This window comes from Physella acuta, unplaced genomic scaffold, assembly GCF_028476545.2.
Source record: "Physella acuta isolate Inbredline_101_S28 unplaced genomic scaffold, ASM2847654v3 ptg000914l, whole genome shotgun sequence".
Classification (NCBI taxonomy): Eukaryota; Metazoa; Mollusca; class Gastropoda; family Physidae; genus Physella; species Physella acuta.
Window position 1 is genome coordinate 448,265 of NW_026732431.1, and position 25,052 is coordinate 473,316.

Below are 25,052 nucleotides of genomic sequence, written 5' to 3' on the forward strand. Positions count from 1 at the left end.
CTAACGAGCCTCATGAGCTTTTATCGACTCGACCACGCCGACCCCTCTTGCTCTGATGTTTTATTTTACTAAGCTAACTCGAAACATTTAAAAGTCTTGTGTCAGGCAAACCAATGGATGTGTACACTACCTGGGCACAACAACATGATAACACTGGTGCTTAACTAGACAAAGCTGTAATGAACTAAGATTACACATTATTTAATAGCTTCCACTTTCATTTATTTGGCTAAATGAAGTTTTAGTAGATTTATGATATACTTTTTAAAAACAGCATTTTAAGTTTTCTTTTGTAAGTCAACGTTCATTCATATTGAAGATTCCCTTTGTTTACATTTTAACCTAATTCAACATTTACTATATCCACATTTCAACTTCACTTTTGCATATCTCAAACATTCACTATACCAATATTCTCAGTCACATTCCACATTCCCTTTGTCAACATTTCAATCCTATTCAACATTAACAAGATTGCAACAATTCAATTCTATTCAACATTAACAAGATTGCAACCATTCAATCCCATTCAACATTTACAATATTGCAACCATTCAATCCTATTCAACATTAACAAGATTGCAACCATTCAATCCCATTCAACATTCACACGATTGCAACCAATACATTCAAATGAAAATGTTTAATGTTAACAGTAAAATAGTATTGTTATTGTTAAAAATGACTTGTTAAAATAAATCCATCTAGTCATAGTCCTGTGTCACATTTATCTGGCCATACACATCCTCTATTATTTTAATGACATCCTTTTGATATGTGTCCACAACCTTTCGGGGGCAATAGTCATCTAAGCTGGATCTGAAATGATGAAAAACTTTGTGATATAGTCTTATATACAAGATGGAAAATTTTGGGGCCCAAGTCATCTAAGCTGGATCTGAAATGATGAAAAACTTTGTGATATAGTCTTATATACAAGATGGACAATTTTGGGGGTCAAGTCATCTAAGCTTGATCTGAAATTATAAAAACTTTGTGACAGTCTTATATACAAGATGGAAAATTTTGGGGGTCAAGTCATCTAAGCTTGATCTGAAATTATAAAAACTTTGTGACAGTCTTATATACAAGATGGAAAATTTTGGGGGTCAAGTCATCTAAGCTTGATCTGAAATGATGAAAAACTTTGTGATATAGTCTTATATACAAGATGGAAAATTTTGCGGCCCAAGTCATCTAAGCTTGATCTGAAATGAGGAAAAACTTTGTGACAGGCTTATATACAAGATGGAAAATTTTGCGGCCCAAGTCATCTAAGCTTGATCTGAAATGAGGAAAAACTTTGTGATATAGTCTTATATACAAGATGGAAAATTTTGGGGCCCAAGTCATCTAAGCTTGATCTGAAATGATGAAAAACTTTGTGATATAGTCTTATATACAAGATGGAAAATTTTGGGGCCCAAGTCATCTAAGCTTGATCTGAAATAATGAAAAACTTTGTGACAGTCTTATATACAAGATGGACAATTTTGGTACCCAAGTCATCTAAGCTAGACCTAAAACAATGTTTATGAAAGCCATTGTTATTTAAATGATAAGAGTTTAAAGCAATGGTGTAAAATTTTCTCAGCAGCTCTTTAACACTTAGTTCACCATAAAGGCAATTATGAAAGATGACTAACAAAACAGTCTCTTCACATGCTGAAGTCCTAACATCAGGTAACTACATCAACTCATGGTTGTGGGGTTGTGTACACATTTTTAAGCTTGATGGTTTTAAGGTCTAGTCAGGCATGAGTTTCTATGACATATCTGAATCCATTTTGAAGGACACCTGAAATTTAATAAGGTGGCATAGAACTGACCCTCGTTTGCTGTGGTCACGGAAACTCACCTCAGCTGCTTTTATGGGCTGTCACATCTGAATGAGTTTTATTCTCTTTTTGTTTTAAACAACATTTAAAAAATGTCTCAGCAATAGTAGAAATATAATAAATCCTGTGTACCTGGCTATAGTAATGATGGCAGGTTTGGGGAGTTGTTCCAAGACATCCTTAAATGCTGACTGGAGAGCAGCCACTTGCTCAGGGGAGCTAATGTGGTGAGGAAGCTCAGTGTCATCCAAGGTGCAGCCAAAGTCATGTAACTGTAGTGGAGTTATTTCCCTTGGGTCAGCTGAGACCTTTTTCACTAAACCCAACAGGTCTTCTGTTCTGTACACACAGGAAAAAAAAACATTTTATAAAAATTAATTTCCTTCTAGGTACAAGAAAAACAAAATATCATTTTAGTAAAAAATATTTTAATATAAAAAAAACATTATTGCTTGTATGTAAACTTACAATTTATTTTCTAAACTAATGTCATTTACATATTTCAATGCAAGTAAATCTGGTAGAGTTAGGTCCAATAATTCCTCTCTGCTGTATTCCTCATGTAAGGATGTAAAGATGTGTTCAAGCTCATCTAATTGTTTTTCTCTCCTTCTGGTGAAGGCAATGATACTCTAGAAAAAAATTAGGCAGTGTTACAATAACATTTAGAAATATTTTTTTACAAAAATGAATAGCTTTTTAATGGAGACTGTGTCCTGGGGAAATATGTGGTTTAATGGTAGACTGGAAGATGGTATGGTTTAATGTTCGACTGTACTGGGGGAAGGTGTGGTTTAATGGTAGACTGTGATGGTGTAGTTTAGTGGTAGACTGTGATGGTGTAGTTTAGTGGTAGACTGGGTGATGGTATGGTTTAGTGTTCGACTGTACTGGGGGAAGGTGTGGTTTAATGGTAGACTGTGATGGTGTAGTTTAGTGGTAGACTGTGATGGTGTAGTTTAGTGGTAGGTTGTGATGGTGTAGTTTAGTGGTAGACTGGGTGATGGTATGGTTTAGAGTTCGACTGTACTGGGAGAAAGTGTGGTTTAGTGGTAGACTGTACTGGGTGCTTGTGTGGTTTAGTGGTTGAATGGGTGATGGTGTGGTTTAGTGGTAGACTGTACTGGGTGCTTGTGTGGTTTAGTGGTAGACTGTACTGGGTGCTTGTGTGGTTTAGTGGTTGAATGGGTGATGGTGTGGTTTAGTGGTAGACTGTACTGGGTGCTTGTGTGGTTTAGTGGTAGACTACTGGGTGCTTGTGTGGTTTAGTGGTTGAATGGGTGATGGTGTGGTTTAGTGGTAGACTGTACTGGGTGCTTGTGTGGTTTAGTGGTAGACTGTACTGGGTGCTTGTGTGGTTTAGTGGTTGAATGGGTGATGGTGTGGTTTAGTGGTAGACTGTACTGGGTGCTTGTGTGGTTTAGTGGTAGACTGTACTGGGTGCTTGTATGGTTTAGTGGTAGACTGTACTGGGTGCTTGTGTGGTTTAGTGGTAGACTGTACTGGGTGCTTGTGTGGTTTAGTGGTTGAATGGGTGATGGTGTGGTTTAGTGGTAGACTGTACTGGGTGCTTGTGTGGTTTAGTGGTAGACTGTACTGGGTGCTTGTGTGGTTAAGTGGTTGAATGGGTGATGGTGTGGTTTAGTGGTAGACTTTACTGGGGGATGGTGTGGTTTAGTGGTAGACTTTACTGGGGGATGGTGTGGTTTAGTGGTAGACTGTACTGGGTGCTTGTGTGGTTTAGTGGTAGACTGGGTGATGGTGTGGTTTAGTGGTAGACTGTGTGATGGTGTGGTTTAGTGGTAGACTGTACTGGGGGATGGTGTGGTTTAGTGGTAGACTGTACTGGGGGATGGTGTGGTTTAGTGGTAGACTGTACTGGGGGATGGTGTGGTTTAGTGGTAGACTGTACTGGGGGATGGTGTGGTTTAGTGGTAGACTGTACTGGGGGATGGTGTGGTTTAGTGGTAGACTGTACTGGGGGATGGTGTGGTTTAGTGGTAGACTGTACTGGGGGATGGTGTGGTTTAGTGGTAGACTGTACTGGGTGCTTGTGTGGTTTAGTGGTAGACTGTACTGGGGGATGGTGTGGTTTAGTGGTAGACTGTACTGGGTGATGGTGTGGTTTAGTGGTAGACTGTACTGAGGGATGGTGTGGTTTAGTGGTAGACTGTACTGGGGGATGGTGTGGTTTAGTCGTAGACTGTACTGGGGGATGGTGTGGTTTAGTGGTAGACTGGGTGATGGTGTGGTTTAGTGGTAGACTGTACTGGGTGATGGTGTGGTTTAGTGGTAGACTGTACTGGGGGATGGTGTGGTTTAGTGGTAGACTGGGTGATGGTTTGGTTTAGTGGTAGACTGTACTGGGGGATGGTGTGGTTTAGTGGTAGACTGTACTGGGGGATGGTGTGGTTTAGTGGTAGACTGTACTGGGGGATGGTGTGGTTTAGTGGTAGTCTATACTGGGGGATGGTGTGGTTTAGTAGTAGACTGTACTGGGGGATGGTGGGGTTTAGTGGTAGACTGTACTGGGGGATGGTGTGGTTTAGTGGTAGACTGTACTGGGGGATGGTGTGGTTTAGTGGTAGACTGTACTGGGTGATAGTGTGGTTTAGTGGTAGACTGTACTGTGTGATGGTGTGGTTTAGTGGTAGACTGGGGGATGGTGTGGTTTAGTGGTAGACTGTACTGGGTGCTTGTGTGGTTTAGTGGTTGAATGGGTGATGGTGTGGTTTAGTGGTAGACTGTACTGGGTGCTTGTGTGGTTTAGTGGTAGACTGTACTGGGTGCTTGTGTGGTTTAGTGGTTGAATGGGTGATGGTGTGGTTTAGTGGTAGACTGTACTGGGTGCTTGTGTGGTTTAGTGGTAGACTGTACTGGGGGATGGTGTGGTTTAGTGGTAGACTGTACTGGGTGCTTGTGTGGTTTAGTGGTTGAATGGGTGATGGTGTGGTTTAGTGGTAGACTGTACTGGGTGCTTGTGTGGTTTAGTGGTAGACTGTACTGGGGGATGGTGTGGTTTAGTGGTAGACTGGGTGATGGTGTGGTTTAGTGGTAGACTGTACTGGGGGATGGTGTGGTTTAGTGGTAGACTGTACTGGAGGATGGTGTGGTTTAGTGGTAGACTGTACTGGGGGATGGTGTGGTTTAGTGGTAGACTGTACTGGGGGATGGTGTGGTTTAGTGGTAGACTGTACTGGGTGCTTGTGTGGTTTAGTGGTAGACTGTACTGGGGGATGGTGTGGTTTAGTGGTAGACTGGGTGATGGTGTGGTTTAGTGGTAGACTGTACTGGGTGATAGTGTGGTTTAGTGGTAGACTGGGTGATAGTGTGGTTTAGTGGTAGACTGTACTGGGTGATGGTGTGGTTTAGTGGTTGACTGTACTGGGTGAAGGTGTGGTTTAAAGGTAGACTGGGTGATGGTGTGGTTTAGTGGTAGACTGTACTGGGTGAAGGTGTGGTTTAGTGGTAGACTGTACTGGGTGATAGTGTGGTTTAGTGTTCAACTGTACTGGGTGAAGGTGTGGTTTAAAGGTAGAATGTGTACAGGAGAAATACTGTAGCTTTCTGAAATTGAGGTGTAGGACATAAACTCCCTGTTGATTAACATCAACCAAACAATCTAGACATTATTTTAATTGTGGAGTGGGGGGGATGGGGGGTTTACTACCTGAGGGGGAATTGGGGTCCTAGACCTAGTTGCTACACACAAATAGAAACGACCCCGTACCTCATCACTCAGATCTGAGGGTGAAGGACAGTGGTACAGTCTTCTGACAACCTCCTCCTCTTCTGGCCCTAACCAGTTCTTAAATGGGTTGGCGGTGGAGAAAAAATCTAGGTCAATGTCAAGGATGTAAGGTTTGCTCTGAACAGCATCTTGTAGGTGATGAGTCCACTCTTTGTACGATCTAAATATCCCTGAATGGCTGTCACTGCTTGAGCTAGTAGAGGCAGCACAGCTTCAACAGAATAAAAAAAAATTCTATGGTAATCAAACACATAGTAATATTAGTAATACTGTGAACAACTATGAAAAATGGCAAATCAGAACAACTGAATTGCCTCCCCTTTCCACAATTGTACCTACAACTAAGCACGTCTCCAATTGGTTCCTTTGAGTCTACTAAGCACAGCCAAAACAAGAATAGAGATGGTTTGGGCATGTCACATGAACCAACAGCCTAACCAAAGCAATAATGCAGGGCACTGTGACAGGGGTTGAGAAAAGGGGGAAAGTAAAGAGGTCATTGGATTAAGGACCTTAAGCCCAGACTAGGCTTCCCATTTCAGAACTACTCAGAGCATAGAGGACCGACAGATGGTAGAAAATGGTGAGAAAATCAATTGTGATGCCCCAAAGACTCCAATAAGGTTTAAGGGATGACTGATGTAAGTATATTTGTAATGGTATGGTCATTCAAGATAAAATACTTTGTTATCCTTTACTTAGAGTTAAAATCTAGCATAAACATATCTTCACACCTATTTCACAATTGTCATTATTGGAGGATTTGAGTTAAGGATCAAAATGTAAATGTATATGTTGTTTGATATTCTGGGACAATCGTCTACATCATAAGCTATTAATCTATATAACGAATATACTGCAAAATATACTAAGTTTTTCAAGTTAATTCACATTAGGAAAAATAATGACTCAGGCTAATGAGCAATGTGGTATAGGTGAGTACATCTTTCCAAAACAAAAGAAATTAAAATAAGCTAGCCAAATACTACAATGGAGTCGCAGGTTGACTTAACACACCTTGAAGGCAATTCCTGCCAGTTTTTTGGCACCAGTTCAACCACTGTCAGCTTGACCTTGCTCGTGTCTGTCAAACCTTCGACTGTGGAGAACAATCCATCCGTCAAAAAATAATTTTCTTTACAAGACAACCTGGCAGATAAATAAAAATTATTGTGATTTATGTTTTCAGTAAATTTTAGTTCCAATCATTATAATGTAAAGTTAGAGATCTAGAAATGATATGCTGGACAAACATACTTGTATAGGTTCAACCAATGCTAATTATACCTTAAGCTGTTTAGGGTGTTAGGTTTAAGGTTCGAGGGCACTATTTATGTGGATTTGGTTAACCAACAAGTAGTTTATTACCTTAGCAATTGCTATACATTTTAATTAAAGTTAGTTTCAATACAAATTGACCACTGTACATTTTTTTAACAAATCAATAAATGCAATATGTGATTAATGGAAGAGTCCGGGTTGATAAGATGGGTGCAATTATTATTGTTAACATAAAGTTATCAAATCAAATTCTGGAAGGTATTAGAAATAGAAAATCATTGCATAATTATACGCCTTTAGTAATCATGTTTATTCAATGTGTGAATTAAATCCATTTACAAGATAGTTTACACATGCTGTTTCTATTGAAGAAAAAAACCTTGTATTCATTGCTATAAATTGTTCCCCTGGGTGTCATTAATGCATACCTGTTCCTGTTGAGATTTTATTTTAATGTAGTATTGCTGTGCTTGATTTTGTTAGGAGGGAACTAGATAATTTTAAGGGCAATAACTCATTAAATATTTTGCACAGAATTGGCTATAGTAGTTTCACTCCTCTTACATTTGACTAAGATAATTACCTATTTCAACCAAAATACTCTACCTAATTTTTCCTGATTGCACAGATTTTCCAATGGTAAACTCTTGTTCTGATGCTTGGATCTGATTGGCCCAGGGTGGTTTCACCCATACTATGTGACTGATGTGTTTTGCATAAGCTAGTGGGAGGAGCCAGTTTTCTATGCTGATTGACCTGTACACAAAAATAGAAAAAAAAAGTTATTTAATTAATAGCTCATCTGATAAATGCAACATACGATACTTTGTAAAATGGTGCCCTTAGCAATATATTTCTAGTGAATGCTGCAAAAACCTTAAATAGCTCAGTATTTCAATTTCAAAGTTTAAAAATAAAAAAATAAAATTAATGATTTCAAAACATTCTCAATAATAAATCTCTAGGTGATGTATTATGTAAAATTTAAACAGATCTTAGTGTAAAGTAGAATACATATCTAATATTTTGACTCAACGTATTCCATAGCAAAAGTTATTTGAAAAGTATCTGTATCTTTTGTTTTCCTATTTAATTCTTTAAGTTATTTCAAAGTATAATAATAAATAATGTAAACAGAATAAATAACATGTTTAGAACACATACTGGAATAATGACTGAGGTTGAAAAACAAGATCAGCTTGCATGTTGATTGGTATCAACAGATCAGGGTGAGAGTCCAGGTGAATTATGGGTATTTCAGTGAATTGTAGCAATTTAGAAGCAATGGCACGATGAATAAATGGCACCACCTGAAAACAAAAATGAGAAACAATATTCAACATTAAAATTTTAAATGCTAGTTTTTTTTTTATTCAAATGGAAAATTTTAAATGCTATTTTTTTTAATTCAAATGGAAAATTTTAAATTCTAATTATTTTTTTATCCAATATTGAAAATGTTCATAAAATACAAAAAGTCACATGTAATTTAACTAAAATAGTTTTAAGATTTCACACAATCAAAATTTGAGATGTTGTGAACAGATTTAATGAAAGATGTATACTTCTTTGTATTGTAGTTAAACATTTGATTCGTAGGCCTACATGAATTTTATTTTGACAGCCGACTGACCAAAGAGTTAAAAAGAAATTTTAAAATACACAGTTTTTTTAAAACTGAAAGACTTACATCATTATGTTGTTCAACAATGTGAACTGGCAGTGTTTTGTTCTTTTTCAGTTTTGACATGTCCCTTCTGTAGTTTTCTAAGATCTATTACTGCTGATGGCACAAAAAAAAGAATATTTATGTTTAATGAAATTATATACATATTTTATATATATAACCCTATAAATGCATATTTAATATATATATATATATATATATATATATATATATATATATATATATATATATATATATATATATATATATATATATATATATATATATATATATATATATATATATATATATATATATATATATATATATATATATATATATATATATATATATATATATATATATATATATATATGCCTATATATATATATATATATATATATATAGCCTATATATATATATATATATATATATATATATATATATATATAGGCCCTATAGCCTATATATTATATATATATATATAGGCCTATATAATACTATATATATAATATATATATATATATATATATATATATATATATATATATATATATATATATATATATATATATATATATATATATATATATATATATATCCTATACTTTAGCAAATTATTAGATATGGTCACACACCACCCCCCCCCCCCCCCACCATGGTCATTGATTGACTTTAATTATCCGTAACTGAAAATATTCAACTAAACTACTAAACTTTCTTTCCTCTGTAAATTTTGCAGTTGGTGCCACCCTTAGAATAATAGCTTTATACACTTTATAGACCTTTATTTTTATTGTCCTTTATAGTTATAGTTATAGAGTGTGTGTACACTGTACAGTTAACAGTAACGATGTTTATCTATAGACTCTAGATCTAGTAGTAGGCTATTGAATTATTAATACAGTTGGATGTAGCATTGTTTTATTTTCTCTTCAGTTATAGCAGGTTTACGTCATGGTAATGATGAATGAATAATGATGATGGTTCTCATGCATGGTGTCACAACAGACAGTGTGACAGACAGTGACAGTGTCATAACATCAGCAGAAATCATGACCTACTTTTAAATCTGCGCAGTCCTACGAAGTAGCCTAGATCTAGAATAATCTAGATCTAGATCTATCTTTAAAATGTTGAAAATATCTCTCTAGGAGTCGAGATCTAGATCTAGATCTAGAAAAAATCTAGATTCAAGTCTGGATTCTAGGATCTAAGGACTCAGATCAACATTAAATAAAGCGGGAGTGACCTCCCCTACACTTTCTTGTGTGCTACCTAATTTCGTTTTTTTTTTTTTTTTTTTTTTTTTTTTTTTGTTATTTTATTTGACTAAAAAAAGAATCGCATATTTTTAAAAAAAAATTAAAAATTGCGCACCTAACCCAATGAACGTAAACAAAGTGCGTTGATTATATTAGAGCTGAAAATGAGTTTTATAAAGGAAACTGGTCAATTTTTTTAAAAATTAATTTAGCATCTTGATTCTAATTCAGCCAAATTAAATGTATTATTTGATTGTCATCGAGTTTAGACATACGTGCAATGTTTTTGAAGAAATCAATCTGGTAGAAGTAATATTTTCTTCAGAAATCTGAAATAGCGCAAAATTCATACTTAAAATTCATAATTAACCGAAAATCACTCAAATTTCGACAGAATAAGATCTTTTTATTATACCTATGTTTACAATTTCGTCTACCACTTCCGGTTAACGGAGGGCCCTAAAAGAAACTTAAATTAATCCAAGTATATCCTTATATACGAAATTCCGTCTAACTATCTGGAACAGTGCTCAAGTAATAGTATTCACACGGAAATAGACTTCCGCCTATCGGAAATCGTTCAAAATTTGAAAGAAGCATGCGCAGACAATGAATTACTTCTCGGAAGTTGAATAAGTACCACTTCCGGTTATCGGAAATCGTTCATAAGATTACATGAAACTACAAATTTGATATAATACCTACATATGAGATTTTGTCAAAATAATTGAAACAGCACTAAAGTTATAGTGTTCACAGACGCACAGACAAAAATTGAAAAACTAAGTTTTTTCGACTCAGAGAGGTTTAATTTAAAACTTCGAGATTTGCGAGAGTCTCGATTACGATTTTTTGCACGATTACAATAGATCTACTCCCTATAGGTCTATAAACTTCGTATACGATAGGGTAAAAAGTAGTGAAAACTAGGAAGCCTCTTGTAGATCTTGTATTATTCTAGCAGAGGCGTGGCGACCCTTCCCAGCGCCTGCGACAAACTTTCAATTCGCACCCCCCCCCCATCGGGGAAAACCTTTCAATTTTCAATTGTACCCCCCCCCCTCAAACTTTCAATGAGCACCCCCCCCCCTCAAACTTTCAATTTGTTTTTCCAACCCCAGTTTGGCGCCCCTTAAGGACGTTGCCCGACCGGGTACATATGTACCTCCGCCCCCCCCTCCTCCCTCGCTACGCCTCTGGATTCTAGTTCTACGTTTAGATCTACTTTACTATTTAAATTTATATTCTAGTGTGGTACTTACTTTATTACTACTTTAGCTAGATATTTAGCTGGTAAAAGTATGTTTTCTAAGTAACTTCCATTTCATTCGGGGGGGGGGGGAGGCGGTAGACTTTCTTTGGGGGGGGGGGGGGGGGTTAACTAATCGATGAGATTAATGATCAGTGTTTCTTCCAGACATTTTTCTCCGGGGGGGCACTTGAAATCTTCGGGGGGGCGGTAAACTTTCTTCGGGGGGGCGGACACTGTTAAAAGTATATATTTTCTATATAAATTATATAAATTTCATTTCGTTCGGGGGGGCGGTAAAAAATTTTCGGGGGGGCTTCGCCCCCCCGAAGAGATGCCTGGAAGAAACTCTGTTAATGATGCCTAACTAACAAATTTAGATTGTGGACTATAATTATTTGCAACTACCATTCTTCTTCTCAGAATCACCTTCAACCTCCTTTCCTTCCGGCATTGTCCTGTCAACCTGTTTGTGTACGCGATTTTATTCGACCAAATTCTTTACAAAATTAAAAACTCAAAATGCGTATTTGGAACTCTGAACACACATTTAAGTAAGTAGATTATTTTTAAACGTTGTTAGTCTATATTATGTTTGAAGGTTTTCAATATTTCTAGACAAATTTTGTTATTAAGAGAGATTTATTTTCACAGTTCACGGTCAGTTCCAAAGGCCAAAAATTAAAAATTTGGAATTTTCAGTGGCTCATCCATCATAGATCTAGAATCTAGATCTAGATTTCTAGATCTAGATAGAGTTTAGTCTAGTATTGACTTGATAGATAAAGACTATCGATTAGATCCTAGTATAAACTCTACCACTAACTACTAACTGAGTATTAGTATTAGTAGTCGATCTCCTTACCAAAACCGGAAGTCAGAACCTGACCCTGAAACGTCATGCTCTTTTAGTTTTCGCATTTTAAGTGTTTTTGGGGGGTCCTATATACAAAAAATGAAAAAACTGCTAATCTAGCAATATCTCATCACTATTTTAATGCGAAATGCTAAGGAAATGGATACTATGGCTTAAATGCCAGAAACATTTGCGAGATATGTAGTAATAATTAATACAAGCATTTCTTATGGAGCACTCTCATTAGGAACTGAACTGCAACGAAAAACGACCGACCTCCGGGCATCAGCGCTCGACAGCTCCTAGATAAATATATATTTGAGATATTTACCATGATTAATTACAATGATGCTGCTTCCCTTCTGCCAAAATCCAATTCCCCATAGAAATACCATGCCGCTGCTATTTTTAGCAACGTTACGCCATTGTTACGCTAGTTGTCAGATAGAAACAACTAATTTTTGTTTTTTGCGGAATGCACTGTTAAGTCTAGTATTTTAATTATAATTCAGTTTTAGCATGTGCAGAAATTGTGGGCATTATTATTGTATTAAAGTATTAGTAATTTTATAAGTATATTGATTTTTTTTTCTTCACTGCAAGCCAAGTAGGCCGACTGCACTGTTAGTTTCATTGAACATAATTCGTGACCGGTCATTAACCTTGTTAATATTAATATTTCGTGGCCTACCCGACTGTATAATTTATATGAAATTATATGTAGTTTTTAATTAGGCCTTAGTATTGTATTTTAAACAATGCTCATTCCGAGCCTTTTTGTGCTAGATCTAATTAGGCCTACTGGCAATTTTTTTTTATTTTTAGACTTGGTCAACCTCGTTAATGCTGTTGTGTTAGTTAAAAATATAGGAATTGTGTGTAAAATTTACGCAGTTACTCAGTTTAATACGTAGAATGATATCAATAAATGAAGTAGTAATTATTTCCTTTTAGTTTTAGAAATCTTTTGATACAAAATGTCTAATATTTTATTTTCCAATACATCGTGGTGTGTGGCAGAGTAAACAGAACGGTGCGGTAGGTGACCTAGAATCTCCGAGTTCGAATCCGACGTAAATCAGTTGTGCTTTATTTTATTGTTTCACATGGGAAATGCCACGAGCGGTTTTATTTTCTTTCTTTTTCAAAAAAATTTTTTTTGAACGAAATAATATTTTAAAAAATAATTATTCAAAATTTTCCAAACATCGTCGCTCGCATCGCTCGCGAGATCGACTGCTTACATTTTCTTGTCTGCGGGAGAAAAATGTTGACACGGTCGAGGGTTCACCGTGAGTTCAGCAGGCCTACCATACATACGTCACAGCATTAACTATTGCTGTTAGAGATCGTCGGTGGGCAATCCCACCCCTCCCCTCATAAACCAAGCAAATTGTAAATCAACTTAGGGTCATTTTAAGTTCACGCAAGCTTACAGGACTGTAGATTTACTACGCATAGCTGGTAAAAAAAAAAAAAAAAAAGAAAACTTCGCCTAACCTAATGCTACTACAGAAGAGAATACTAAGAGTATTTAATTTGAAAGTTAAAAAAAAGTTCATTTATCATCTTACCTAATAATACTGTATTGTCGTTACAGTTAGAAGGACTAGATCTAGATTTCTGTCAGATCTATTTTTAGTTTTGGATATTAATTTTATTGTCATCTTCATGGGTATTGATTGTTCAATTCATCATGGAATGCCTAATGTCTTAAATTGTACATTGTACATACAATTTATAATAAATATGTCTGATATTTCCTTAATAAACATAATGAATATAAAGTTTTATTTCTAACAAAATGTTTTGGTTTTTTTTGGTAACTAAAATACCCAATGTTGTCGTAATTGCTATGACATCATGCTACGAATGGAAAACACAAACCAACGTAACTTTTTGATATCTTTTGATGGCGAAAAAGAGTTTCGCATTTTAAGATGTTAATAGGTCATTTTGTTTTTGTTTGTTTTCTCGGCCCCTAATTAAGCTAGACCATTAAATTTGGTCTCAAATTAACCAGTAAGTGATATGGTTTGTAATGATATATGATAAGTGACAGAAAATTTTAATTAAAAAATTGTAATAAGACAACCTAGTATTAGTATTAGACATCTAGTTAAAGTTAGGAAGTGGCTATTTGGACCCGGGTCCCAATAGCCTTGGCCGCTATTGGGACCTGGGTCCTAATAGCCTCGGCCTCTATTGGGACCCGGCATTAAGTTCGTTAAGCACTTGTACAACCTGTATTAAAATTATACCTTTTATGTTTATTTGATTTTTCTTGTGGATTTGCTCGTCTTTTGTTGTCTTTTATTGTAATTAGTTATGCGGGTTATCTAGCGTTAACATATATTTAGCGGTATATACAAAATCATTAAATACTTTAATAATCGTAAGACGTCGTGGTCGAGTGGAGAACGCAGTACCTCCAGAATCTCGATCAGTTACGGGATCGGAACCTACAAAGCTCTCTATTTTGTGTGAAGTAAAGTGTATTTATCTAAGTTTAAATTCCCTTTGAGTTGTGTCTTTTTTAATTATTTTTTATTACAAAATAGATTTTTTTTTTCTAGATTTAGGTTTTTAAACACGCCAATTATAAAAACATTGTTGCTCCATTGATCGCCCGCTCGCGTTTTCTGGTCCGCGCAAGAAAAATACCGACACGGTGTAGCCAGGGTCACTGTGAGTTCACTTTGGTTTAGATGTGAACAGTGTACGCAGTGTAGGCGTATAGCATACGTCATAGCAAAACCATTGCTATGAGCTTGTCGAGATTTGTCGACATCGTTGTCCACCCCTCTCCCAAGCCAGTAAGAGGGAAAAACAGATTTAGGGTCATTGTGAGTTCAAATGTTACATCTTGCTTCTATTAAAGTGTACCACAACGCATGCGAGATATTCGTGTTCAAGAAAACGGGCCCGGGATCTGTAGTCTGCAGCCTATATGAGCTATCTTATACAATTATATATATATATATATATATATATATATATATATATATATATATATATATATATTTGGATGGACAGACCTATGAAATCAAATTACGTTTAACAGAAGAAAAAAATAAATAAAACACATTTTAACATGCGCGCTCAACATGCGCTCGGCCATAGAAGCTCATACCATAGGCCATAATTAATTAATTATATTATAGACCTAACGACACCTGCTCATCATAACATTTGTCAGAAATGATATCGGGTATTTAAAGCAAGATCTCAACATATCATTTAGAATTAGATCTACAAGGAAAAAATCACAACAGAAAAGATATATTCTGCATCTTAAAAGAACTTTTGTATACTAAATCTAAACAATTCTATTGGCTGGTCCCAATAGCGCCCGAGGCTATTAGGACCCGGGTCCGAATAGATGCATCCTTAAAGTTAGTACTAGAATTTACTAGATCTAGTTAGTAAGTAATCAATAGTATCGAGACATCGTTAGATCAAATTAAAATATAGATCCTCCTCTAGATCTATTCATAGATCTAAATCATATTCATGTTCTAGAATCTATAATTTAGATTCTATTTCTGTAGCCTAGCCTATATCATGTCATATGAATATGCTACTAGATCTAGATCTACTAGCTAGTGCTAGGCCCTAGCTAACTAGCTAGCTAGAGTAAGTTAGTAAACTAGAATTAGAGTCTAGAAAAAAAAATTGATAATGAATGATGAATGCTTAGCTGGGTAATCTATCGTTTTAGGTTAGGTATGTGAAATCAGCTGTGGCTAAAAGTGTGAAAGAAAGGTGACTCATTAGGCCCTAAATTTTAGTAATTAGCGATGTTTTCAACATATGCAACCAAGCTCATTTACTTGTGCAGCCATCTTAAAGTGTTTTTTTTTTTTTTTGTAAAATTATATTAATATAGTTTGAAATTTAGGGAAAACAACTCTAATTTACAGATGGCTGCTGTTGATATAGGAAGTCTTGCTCTCAAACACTGCTGTTTTAAGTTAATTTCTGGCCTATATTGATATATTTAGAAATTGATTGTGGTTTATTATTCAATGGTCTATTACTATTACATTTGACACAGATATATCACAATAGGCCTATATTTTTATGAAAGCCATAATAATGAGTCACCTTTTTTCAAACTACTAGCCTCTGCGGGTTTTACTTACCTAAAACGATAGATTAGCGCCTATTGTTAGTGATTATTTTCCATATGACTTGCTAAACTCAATGCTAACCCTAATTTCTAACCATAAAACTAGACAAGATTACGATACTGCTAACAAGCTAATACTAATACTCACATTTTCAGAATATATTGTCTGACATTACACACTCTGGCTTGAAAGCATATTTTTAATGAGGTACCTACAAAAAAAAACCTATTTCTCTATCAAAATTAAATAAAATCCAGATAGGGCCTACTTATATACACATTTTTTTAGGGATCAATCCAATGAACAATTATCTCACTATTGGGGCTAATAATCTCAGCAAAAATATCACAGAATTTATTTTTTCAAGGACAAAAAATATCATGGACAAAATATTTCTCTGCAAAATAGTTTGACAGAGCAGCAATTTTTGCAGTCTAAAAATGAGATTTACAAAGTTTTCATTCATCACAGTGCCAGACCCCTTTGCCCCACCCCCTCTGTCGACCAAAACCAAACTACACAACAATCTCAAACCACTCTACAGCCAGTCGACATTCTACTTAAGACAACTTAAGAGACTTTTTTACTGAACTTAATTCAATACAAGCATATACTATAGGCTGGCTTATTTCTGGTTCTAGTTACCTACTCTACAAGGTCTAGTACTATTCTAATCTAGATGATAATAAATAATAAATCAGTTAATAGGTCATTAGCCACTATAACTTGTATTTAATATTACTATATTTTGAATTAATAATTAGTTTTCTCTCTCTCTATCCAATGCCGCCTGAAGCTTACATTTGCTCATTAGCCTGGCAAACTGGAACAGGGTTAATTAAGAATCTAGCATTTCTCACACCCATGCATGTTACCAGTTGCCAGACTTGGGTTTCTACCAGGCTTTTGCCTCCTCTCTCAGTGCATCACATCACCTTGTTTGGTCAGGGGACAACCTATTCTTGGTCTCTATCATTTGACTATGACATCTACAAATAATTCATTATAATTTGGCCAACTAATGAAATAGTTTCTTATAATTATACTACTAATGGGGACAGCTTGGTCGAATGATTGAGTGTATGACTGCTAACTTGAAAGTCTGATCCCAGGCTTGAGTCTGTAGAACCTGAGTCCACCCAGCTCTGATGGGTACTTGACACGGGTAAAGGAAAGTCAAGGCAGATGGGCACAGTGCTGACCACACTATCCTTTTATAAGCTGAGGTCACAGAAAAGGTGGTTACTTCACCTGCCCCATGAACTGTCCAATTTGAAAGTGTATTTAAATTTTACAGTGGCTTAATTTGTTGCCCAAAAATTATTGTAGTCTATTTGAATTTATTAGTTTAGGCTTTTAGCTTTATTATTTATTTTACCAGCATATTATAGTGACTTACAATTTTTATGTAAATCTAATTCATTTTAGTTTTAGTGGCTGTGAACTAATTTTACTGAATTGAAATCTCTGGGTAAACTATAATCATCTTTCCTTTTTATACAGCCACAGCTGGGATACTGTTGTTACAGCTGTTTGGAGGAAGTATCCAAATCCTCACAACCCAAGTGTTGTTGGTCTAGATGTTCTTGACAGAAGTGTTGATAATGAAGGAAGGCTCAAAACTCACAGGCTTATGTCAACATCATGGGGTATACCAATATGGGTCACAAAGGTAAGTTTTTTTTAAGTATAAAAATAGAACTTTGTATGTGTTTAATTTCATTGTTGAAAGAAAACTCTTTGATAATTATAAAATGCAAGTCTATGTAATTATAATGCTGCAGAGTCAACTTATTTTAAAATGTAGTTATTTTTTATTTAATAATGGTCTTATGAATCTCATGCATACTGAAGAGTTCTGGGTTTGAAAAACAGATCTTTTAGATCTTTACTTGGTAATTCAGGTTTTATTTGGGTCAATCCAGCTCTCATCAAAGCTGGGGGTGAAGTACACTTAAAGCTAGCTGGGCTTAGGCCTGGTCAAATGTTTCTTATATATGTCCTTGGTAATAATTGGCTCTAGTGTTGTGTGTACAACATAAATAATAATTTTAAGATTACGTTTAAAGTATACATTCAAAGTAATGTACAGTTCCCTTTCTTTTGAACCTGATGGTCTACGGGGCAAGTCAGTATAGTTCACCTGTTTTTGTGAAAGTATAGTGTGGTCAGTGCTTACCAACCACCTTTATTGTCTCTAACGTGAGCCAGGTATCCATCAGAGCAGGGTGCACTCTAGCACGTTCTGTTAACTTTAGCCTAGATTTGGTTATCAGTTGTATATTTACCAATCGACCATGCCGTCCCATAAATATTACATCTGTATTTATAATATCTTAGAAGATCTTACAGTTAGTAAACATTTTACATTGACAGTACAATTTTATAAACTAACCACATGTAATTATTTTTTTTAGCTTATAGGAATGCAAGATACTTGCTTTGCCAGTGAACATTCAACAGTAGACCCAAACAGTAAAACCTTCACACTCAGGACCAAAAATGTAAGTAATCCATTCTACAAACGACTTAAATTTAAGAGATTCGTATATTTTGTAGTAAACTAATATCTGTCCACTGTTATTTTGAAATATTTTTTTCTTTACATGTAACAATAGTTACAGTTGCGCTGAATATAAAATGTACTTGAGAGTTTTTATTATGAACTTGATGGTTAACCCTGATATTTGTTTTGATCATTCACTTTTTCAACTCTACTACTCTACTGTCTTTAAACACAAAAATCTTGCAACAACATTTTAGTGGAATATTTTTTTTTATACAAAATGTAGGTGTTTGTAACATTGAGACAGTATTATACATTCCACAGCCATTCTGGCCCCATATCTTTAAGTATTGTCCTTTTTCTCATACAGGTAACATTAGCCCATGTTCTCACAGTTAATGAAGAGCTTATTTACACACAGCACCCTACAGACCCAACCAAGTCAGTATACATTGTTTTTGTGGAATGTTTGCTAGAAATGTCAGTTTATGTGTGGGGTTTATTTTTTGTTTTTTTATTGACAGTTCACTCTTCTTTGGTTTTGTTTTTTTGCTTGTTTTTTCTATTAAATGTTTTCAGAAGGTTTAAATAATGTGAAGTTAACCTTACAGACCTGGTGGTCAGTTGGGCAGATGTAGTAGAGTTTGCATATTTATGTTTTTTATAGTATTGTCATTCTTATTTCCCATTCATCTTTATTTTCCCATTCTGCTTTTCATATGTTGAGATAGTGTTGTCATTCTTATTTCCCATTCATCTTTATTTTCCCATTCTGCTTTTCATATGTTGAGATAGTATTGTCATTCTTATTTCCCATTCATCTTTATTTTCCCATTCTGCTTTTCATATGTTGAGATAGTGTTGTCATTCTTATTTCCCATTCATCTTTATTTTCCCATTCTGCTTTTCATATGTTGAGATAGTATTGTCATTCTTATTTCCCATTCATCTTTATTTTCCCATTCTGCTTTTCATATGTTGAGATAGTGTTGTCATTCTTATTTCCCATTCATCTTTATTTTCCCATTCTGCTTTTCATATGTTGAGATAGTATTGTCATTCTTATTTCCCATTCATCTTTATTTTCCCATTCTGCTTTTCATATGTTGAGATAGTGTTGTCATTCTTATTTCCCATTCATCTTTATTTTCCCATTCTGCTTTTCATATGTTGAGATAGTATTGTCAGTCTTATTTCCCATGCATCTTTACTTTCCCTAATGTGAGCTGGTTGGACTCAACAACCTCCTTTTTGGCTCCTGGATCCAAAACACTATGCAGCAGTAGTACACTCTACTGCAAAAGATTACTGAATTGAGAGGATACAAGTTTGTTTTCTGTAGTGTAAAGTATTGTGTACAATTTACTTGATGGTTATTGTTTCTGTGACTTTTTCAGAACGCTGTTGAGACAGGAAGCCACAGTAACTGTGTCAGGTCTCCCCCTCTGCAACAGACTAGAACAGATGGTCACTGATGCCATGTCAAACAATGCCAGCAAGGTGACTTGTGATCAGAGGCATAGTGAGGGGGGCGGGGGGTGCTGACCATTTGGGGGGGGGGGGTGACACCAAGGCAAAAATATAGAGAAAAATGATAATTCCACTTAATTAAGTGATTAATTCGAGTGTTAAGTCTTTTAAGAGGTGCGAATCGAAAGTTTAATGTGCCAGCAAGGTGACTTGTGATCAGACGCATAGTGAGGGGGGGAGGGGATGCGGACCATTTGGGGGGGGGGGGTGACACCAAGGCAAAAATATAGAGAAAAATGATAATTCCACTTAATTAAGTGATTAATTCGAGTGTTAAGTCTTTTAAGAGGTGCAAATCGAAAGTTTGGGGGGGGGAGGGGGTGCAAATAGAAAATTGAAAGTTTGTCCCCGGGAAGGGTCGCTACGCCTCTGGGGGGTGACACCATTTAGTGCCGCACCGGGTTACACCCGACCTCGCTACGCCACTGCTTGTGGTTACATTTTTTAAGTTTTGACTTGCAAAACTTAATAGATAATCACTTCATTATATTTGTAATTATGATTGTGTTTAACTCTTATTGAACAACTTCTTCTTTAAATGTTGTATTGCCTAAATTGTTTAATTTTAACCATTGCTTGAACCAAAATAAAAACAATATTTAAAAATTGTTTTAACAAATAATTCTTATCTAACAGGGGAGACAAGCCATCGAGCATGTGATTGATAAAATAAAGAAGGAGGCCAGAGATTTTTCATTAGAGGCTCAGAAATGCATGGACAACGTTTTACCCAAGTCTGCTTCGTTATGATGACAAGCCAACCTAGACCAAGCTAAAATTAATTAGTTAACCTAAAGAGAGCCTCTTGCCATCATTGGTGCTCCTGTTTTAGCATTGTTTGCAAACTTCCTGGTTCAAAATGCGCAATGTGATAACTATTTTTATCGTACACAAACAGAACTGTTTTTAAAAAAATACATGGCTAAAATGACCATTAAAATGAGACATCTGGAATTATGGTCTTTTATGATACTTCTTGTCTGCTGTCTTGTTAGCACTTCATTCCTCCATATTTTAATAATGTGATTATTAGTGTGTTTTGTTGTTCATCCATTTTCTCCGTGAAATTGGTATTATAAAACATTTTTAATGAAGTTATAAGAATAAGAAAGTATTGAGGAAGCCATGAAAATGTGTCAAGAAAAAAATAACTACTGGAAATTCAGATTTAAAAAAAAGTATTTTTAAAATAAATTGTTTATTGATAGTTTATCTTTAAGTACTCTTATATCAAACAAGTAACTATTAAACTTTTGCTGTTCATCAAGTTGTTCCGTAATATAAAACACTATGCCATAATATATAATTTGGCTACACAATGTAATTAGAAGGTGCATTATGGTCCACACTTCAATATGTTTATAGTCATTAAATCTCATCCGAAGCTAGAGCATGGGTCGGTAACCTGTAAGGTTGTAAAATACATATATTTTTATTTATATACAAGAATAATGGTTAGAGAAAACTAGGGAATGTAGGGATGATTTTAAGAAAATGGAAATAAAACTCTAGAATTTGAAGTATCATTCTCAAATTGACTTTCACTTTTAATTGAATCTCCGAAAATAATTCTCTTAGCAATAAAAAAAATTAAAAAGTTGATTTTTCTTTTCAAAGGTTATTCACTCCTATGCTTAAAGTAACGACATTTTTTTTTAAAAATCACTAAAATCCCACCTAATTATTGTTTGGATTTGCCGTTTGCCTAAAATAATTTGTTTTTTTTTGTTTTTCAAAAACATTTTTCTTTTCTATGATGTATAAATTTTTTCATGGGTTTTTTTTCCTTAAATAGAAATTTATAGAATCAACAAACATTTTTCTAGAAAATCATTTTCCTAATAATTATATTGTACAAAATGTATGTCTAAGTGGTTTGGTTTCGCTGTGTGTGAAAGATGCAAGCCCAGATGTTGGGTTGACAAACTAAACTGTGATTGGTCTGTTAAATGACCATGACATTTTGCTTCGGCAAAACAGTTAATTATAACAGTGTGAACTGTTATAATTAAAATTATCTATAGAGCCAGCTGGTGTAATGGTATTTTTTAGTTGGGCGACATTGTTTTTTTGTAATTTAAATTAACACAAGTAATTAAAGAACTACTTAAGAAATATGTGCTTTTTTAATTGCTTATTATTTTTTACTCTGTAAGCATCGTCCTGAAATTCAGATGAATATTTTTATGATGTGGTTCCATAGAGGTTTTTTTTTTAAATGTTTGGTGTTTTATACGCAAGTATCTATTACTAACATGTACACGTATTCTGCTGTCCAATATTTTTAAAAAATTTACTTGTGTAAATCAGCAACCATTTTCAATAACGTTGTACAACTAAACTTGAACATATTAGATATAAACTATCGCTCACTATAACAGACAGCTTCTAAAATCTTTACAAACTTATTTTTCAACCAGTCTTTTTTAGCTAAAACTAATACAAAAAGTATTGTCCTTTTTTGTAAGGAAGTTCAACACATTTTTTTCTCTTCTGTTTTGACTTTCATTCTATAGTTTCTCTATTCTTGGTATTTTGTCTATAATTGGTTTGGTTGTATTTGTTTTACTAAGCATCAAAAGAGAGACCTACTCTAGTTATTTTTTTTAAATTCTAGGCCATTGCTTTATTTGTCTGCATTTTAAAAAATTGATCCAAGTAGTAGTTATTCCAGTAAATTGCATTTTTAAAAAAATATTTATGGTTTGGTTAGGAATATCTTTGTACATCTCTAACCATCAGAATTGTAAATCAAGAGTACTTGAAATCCTGTTGCACTGGGTGTGTCTACCATAAGCTTCTGATAACAATAACTTTTGTAATGTAAATTTGGTCTCTTGTTCATTTATAAGTATACTAATATACTTTAAAATTCTATCAAATAAGTCTGTTTTAGCCTGTCATTTATTAATGTTAAATTTTTTGTTTTAAATCTACTTTGTAAAGATGCATTTCTGTTAGTCCTAAAGGATTATAATTTTGTGTGTGTCTTAATAGGGTTAAAATCTGTGTTCCTGTTTTTAGTTGTCAATATAATATGGTAATAATGTTAGTGCTGTTTGCTTTTATAGCTAGGGTTGAAAAATTGTCAGTGTTTAGCTTGTTTAAGGTTGGCGTATTCATTTGTTGTTTTTTTTTCTCTTGCCTGTCTTAATTAATGTTCAAAAGTGTTTGTCCACTGTTACCATGCAGGCAAGATCTATGTTTGTGTTTTAAGTATGTCTTGTTACTAGAATTTCTGTATGCGTTTTTGTATTACTGTTTCCTGTGTGTGATGCCGATGTTGAATTCTGTATTACAATATACCATGTGCCTTTAATCCAAGATGTTATTTGTTATGTTTAGTTTTCTTAGTAGTTGCACACTATTAAACTTTTAGCCTCATGGGAACACTCTTTGCTAGATAACTAATACCTTTTTTAGTATGTATCATATTATCTATTATTATTTGCATTATATCATGTAACACACAATAGATTGAATTTGTTCCATTTTTTTTATTTAATCACATGGCTTTTGATTTATTGTTAAACCCTAAATTGGTCAGTTAAATTTTCTTTTTAAGTTAGTTACTACCCAACTGTCAACTGTAAACTTTTATAAAGTGAGATCTAGCTAGTTGAAACAGTTTTTTTATATATTAGATCTGCCTGAGTAATACAATGCTCCTCCTTCCTCAATTTTTAACATCACAAGTACTTGGGGATCAATTTTTTTCTTAGTTTTTTTTTTTTTTTTAACTGCGAGTGCTGAAAAGTGTTGAACAGAATAAAAACTTGGTTTTAATGCATGGTGCACTCTGTCTCTGTGTTTATTTGAATGATTGGTGGTTGCATGAATGGAAAACAAGTGGTTAGAAAATTAGGGTTAATCTGAGCTCAGAACAAAAAAAAATTAATCGGATTACCTCCCTTATAACGTTATTTTTACTCTTAATACATTTTACCCCTTAAAAGAGTAACCTAGGTCTAGATGTATATATTAGTAATTAGATTAGCTTGTAATGTATATATTTTTATAGGTTTCTTAATATACATAGTATTTACTAGCAGTTATATTTATGTCAATAATAATATGTTAATTAATTTAAAGCTTAAGTAGTGCACTATCTAGTACACAGTGCTGAGTGCATTCTTTGAACCGCGTATCCCCAACCCCACGTAGCAGGCTCAGATGTAACTACAAGTATTCTTTCAACTATTCTCTCACTAAGGTATACACACTACATTAATACATCGCAAATACATGACGCAGGCCTAGAAAAATTAACTGTTGCAAACGATCACGGTTTAAAAATAATAATAATATAGGCTAACGTGCCGCATTACTATTACTCAACGAGCGGAGAAGTGGGTCAACAGGTGTAGGAAACCAACCAGAACACACATGAGAACGAGGCTACGCCCCAGCTAGAAAGAGATATTATTACCACCAGTGCATGAGCGTGTAGTGTGTAAGGCAGTAACACGCTACGTGAGCGAGGCAACACAAACGGTTCTGTAGTAGATAATTAATTATTTTTTTTTTAACTCTATGCAAAGTCATAAAAGCCAGAGTCGCTAACCTGACTTTCTACTGTTGGGGTGCACACAAGTAATACATGCTAGTTTTTTACTGCATCGTCCAGAAATGACTATGTACCTGTTATGTTAATGAGAAGAGAATAACCTTATATAGAATCCTATCGAGCTAATATTTTTTCAGTAAGTTCTAGGCTAAAATAATGTAAAATCGTTTATGGACGTGGGTGCGATCCGCACCGTGTGACACTATGATGAAAATTCCTACAAAAATGTACTGTTTAAAAACAATGTCAGGTCGTGTAAAAATGATAAAATATTAAGGGAATAGGGGTGACACCTACTGAAAATTGTTGGAGTGGTGGGGGTGACATCCTCAGTTACCGCACCTGGCGACTCACAATCTAGTGACCAGAGTTTCTTCCAGGCATCTCTTCGGGGGGGGGGGGGGCAAAGC

General features: G+C 34.8%; 2 protein-coding genes across 6 annotated transcripts; one reads left to right on the top strand and one right to left on the bottom strand.

The window, feature by feature from the left end:
* Positions 1-214: 214 nt before the first annotated feature.
* Positions 215-11,528, bottom strand: LOC131953235 (UPF0489 protein C5orf22 homolog). 5 transcript variants are annotated; one of them, XM_059316336.1, is made up of 9 exons: positions 11,480-11,528; positions 8,561-8,653; positions 8,035-8,180; positions 7,477-7,626; positions 6,607-6,738; positions 5,569-5,800; positions 2,307-2,470; positions 1,971-2,177; positions 215-819 (listed from the first exon to the last, which is right to left on the bottom strand). In XM_059316336.1, exons 2-9 carry the CDS (start codon positions 8,618-8,620, stop codon positions 705-707), a joined length of 1,206 nt encoding a protein of 401 aa, XP_059172319.1. In that variant the 5' UTR covers positions 8,621-8,653; positions 11,480-11,528; the 3' UTR covers positions 215-704. The 5 variants fall into 5 exon arrangements, with proteins under 5 accessions (XP_059172319.1, XP_059172318.1, XP_059172317.1 ...); XM_059316335.1 differs by lacking the exon at positions 11,480-11,528 and adding an exon at positions 10,154-10,256; XM_059316334.1 differs by lacking the exon at positions 11,480-11,528 and adding an exon at positions 9,601-9,824 and having other exon boundaries at positions 8,561-8,650.
* Positions 11,482-23,870, top strand: LOC131953237 (PRELI domain containing protein 3A). Its single transcript, XM_059316338.1, has 6 exons — positions 11,482-11,604; positions 17,543-17,711; positions 18,457-18,543; positions 18,916-18,986; positions 19,943-20,045; positions 20,712-23,870. Exons 1-6 carry the CDS (start codon positions 11,573-11,575, stop codon positions 20,823-20,825), a joined length of 576 nt encoding a protein of 191 aa, XP_059172321.1. The 5' UTR covers positions 11,482-11,572; the 3' UTR covers positions 20,826-23,870.
* Positions 23,871-25,052: the final 1,182 nt, after the last annotated feature.

What these genes read in the sequence shown, in the direction of transcription:
- LOC131953235 (XM_059316336.1), bottom strand. Translation starts at nt 8,620, where the DNA reads ATGTCAAAACTGAAAAAGAACAAAACACTGCCAGTTCACATTGTTGAA. An exon ending in TTGTTGAACAACATAATGAT is followed by an intron (nt 8,181 to 8,560) that starts GTAAGTCTTTCA and finishes TTTTGTTTTCAG; the next exon opens with GTGGTGCCATTTATTCATCG. An exon ending in TGGCAGGAATTGCCTTCAAG is followed by an intron (nt 5,801 to 6,606) that starts GTGTGTTAAGTC and finishes ATTCTGTTGAAG; the next exon opens with CTGTGCTGCCTCTACTAGCT.
- LOC131953237 (XM_059316338.1), top strand. Translation starts at nt 11,573, where the DNA reads ATGCGTATTTGGAACTCTGAACACACATTTAA. An exon ending in TCACACTCAGGACCAAAAAT is followed by an intron (nt 18,544 to 18,915) that starts GTAAGTAATCCA and finishes TTTCTCATACAG; the next exon opens with GTAACATTAGCCCATGTTCT. An exon ending in TGTCAAACAATGCCAGCAAG is followed by an intron (nt 20,046 to 20,711) that starts GTGACTTGTGAT and finishes CTTATCTAACAG; the next exon opens with GGGAGACAAGCCATCGAGCA.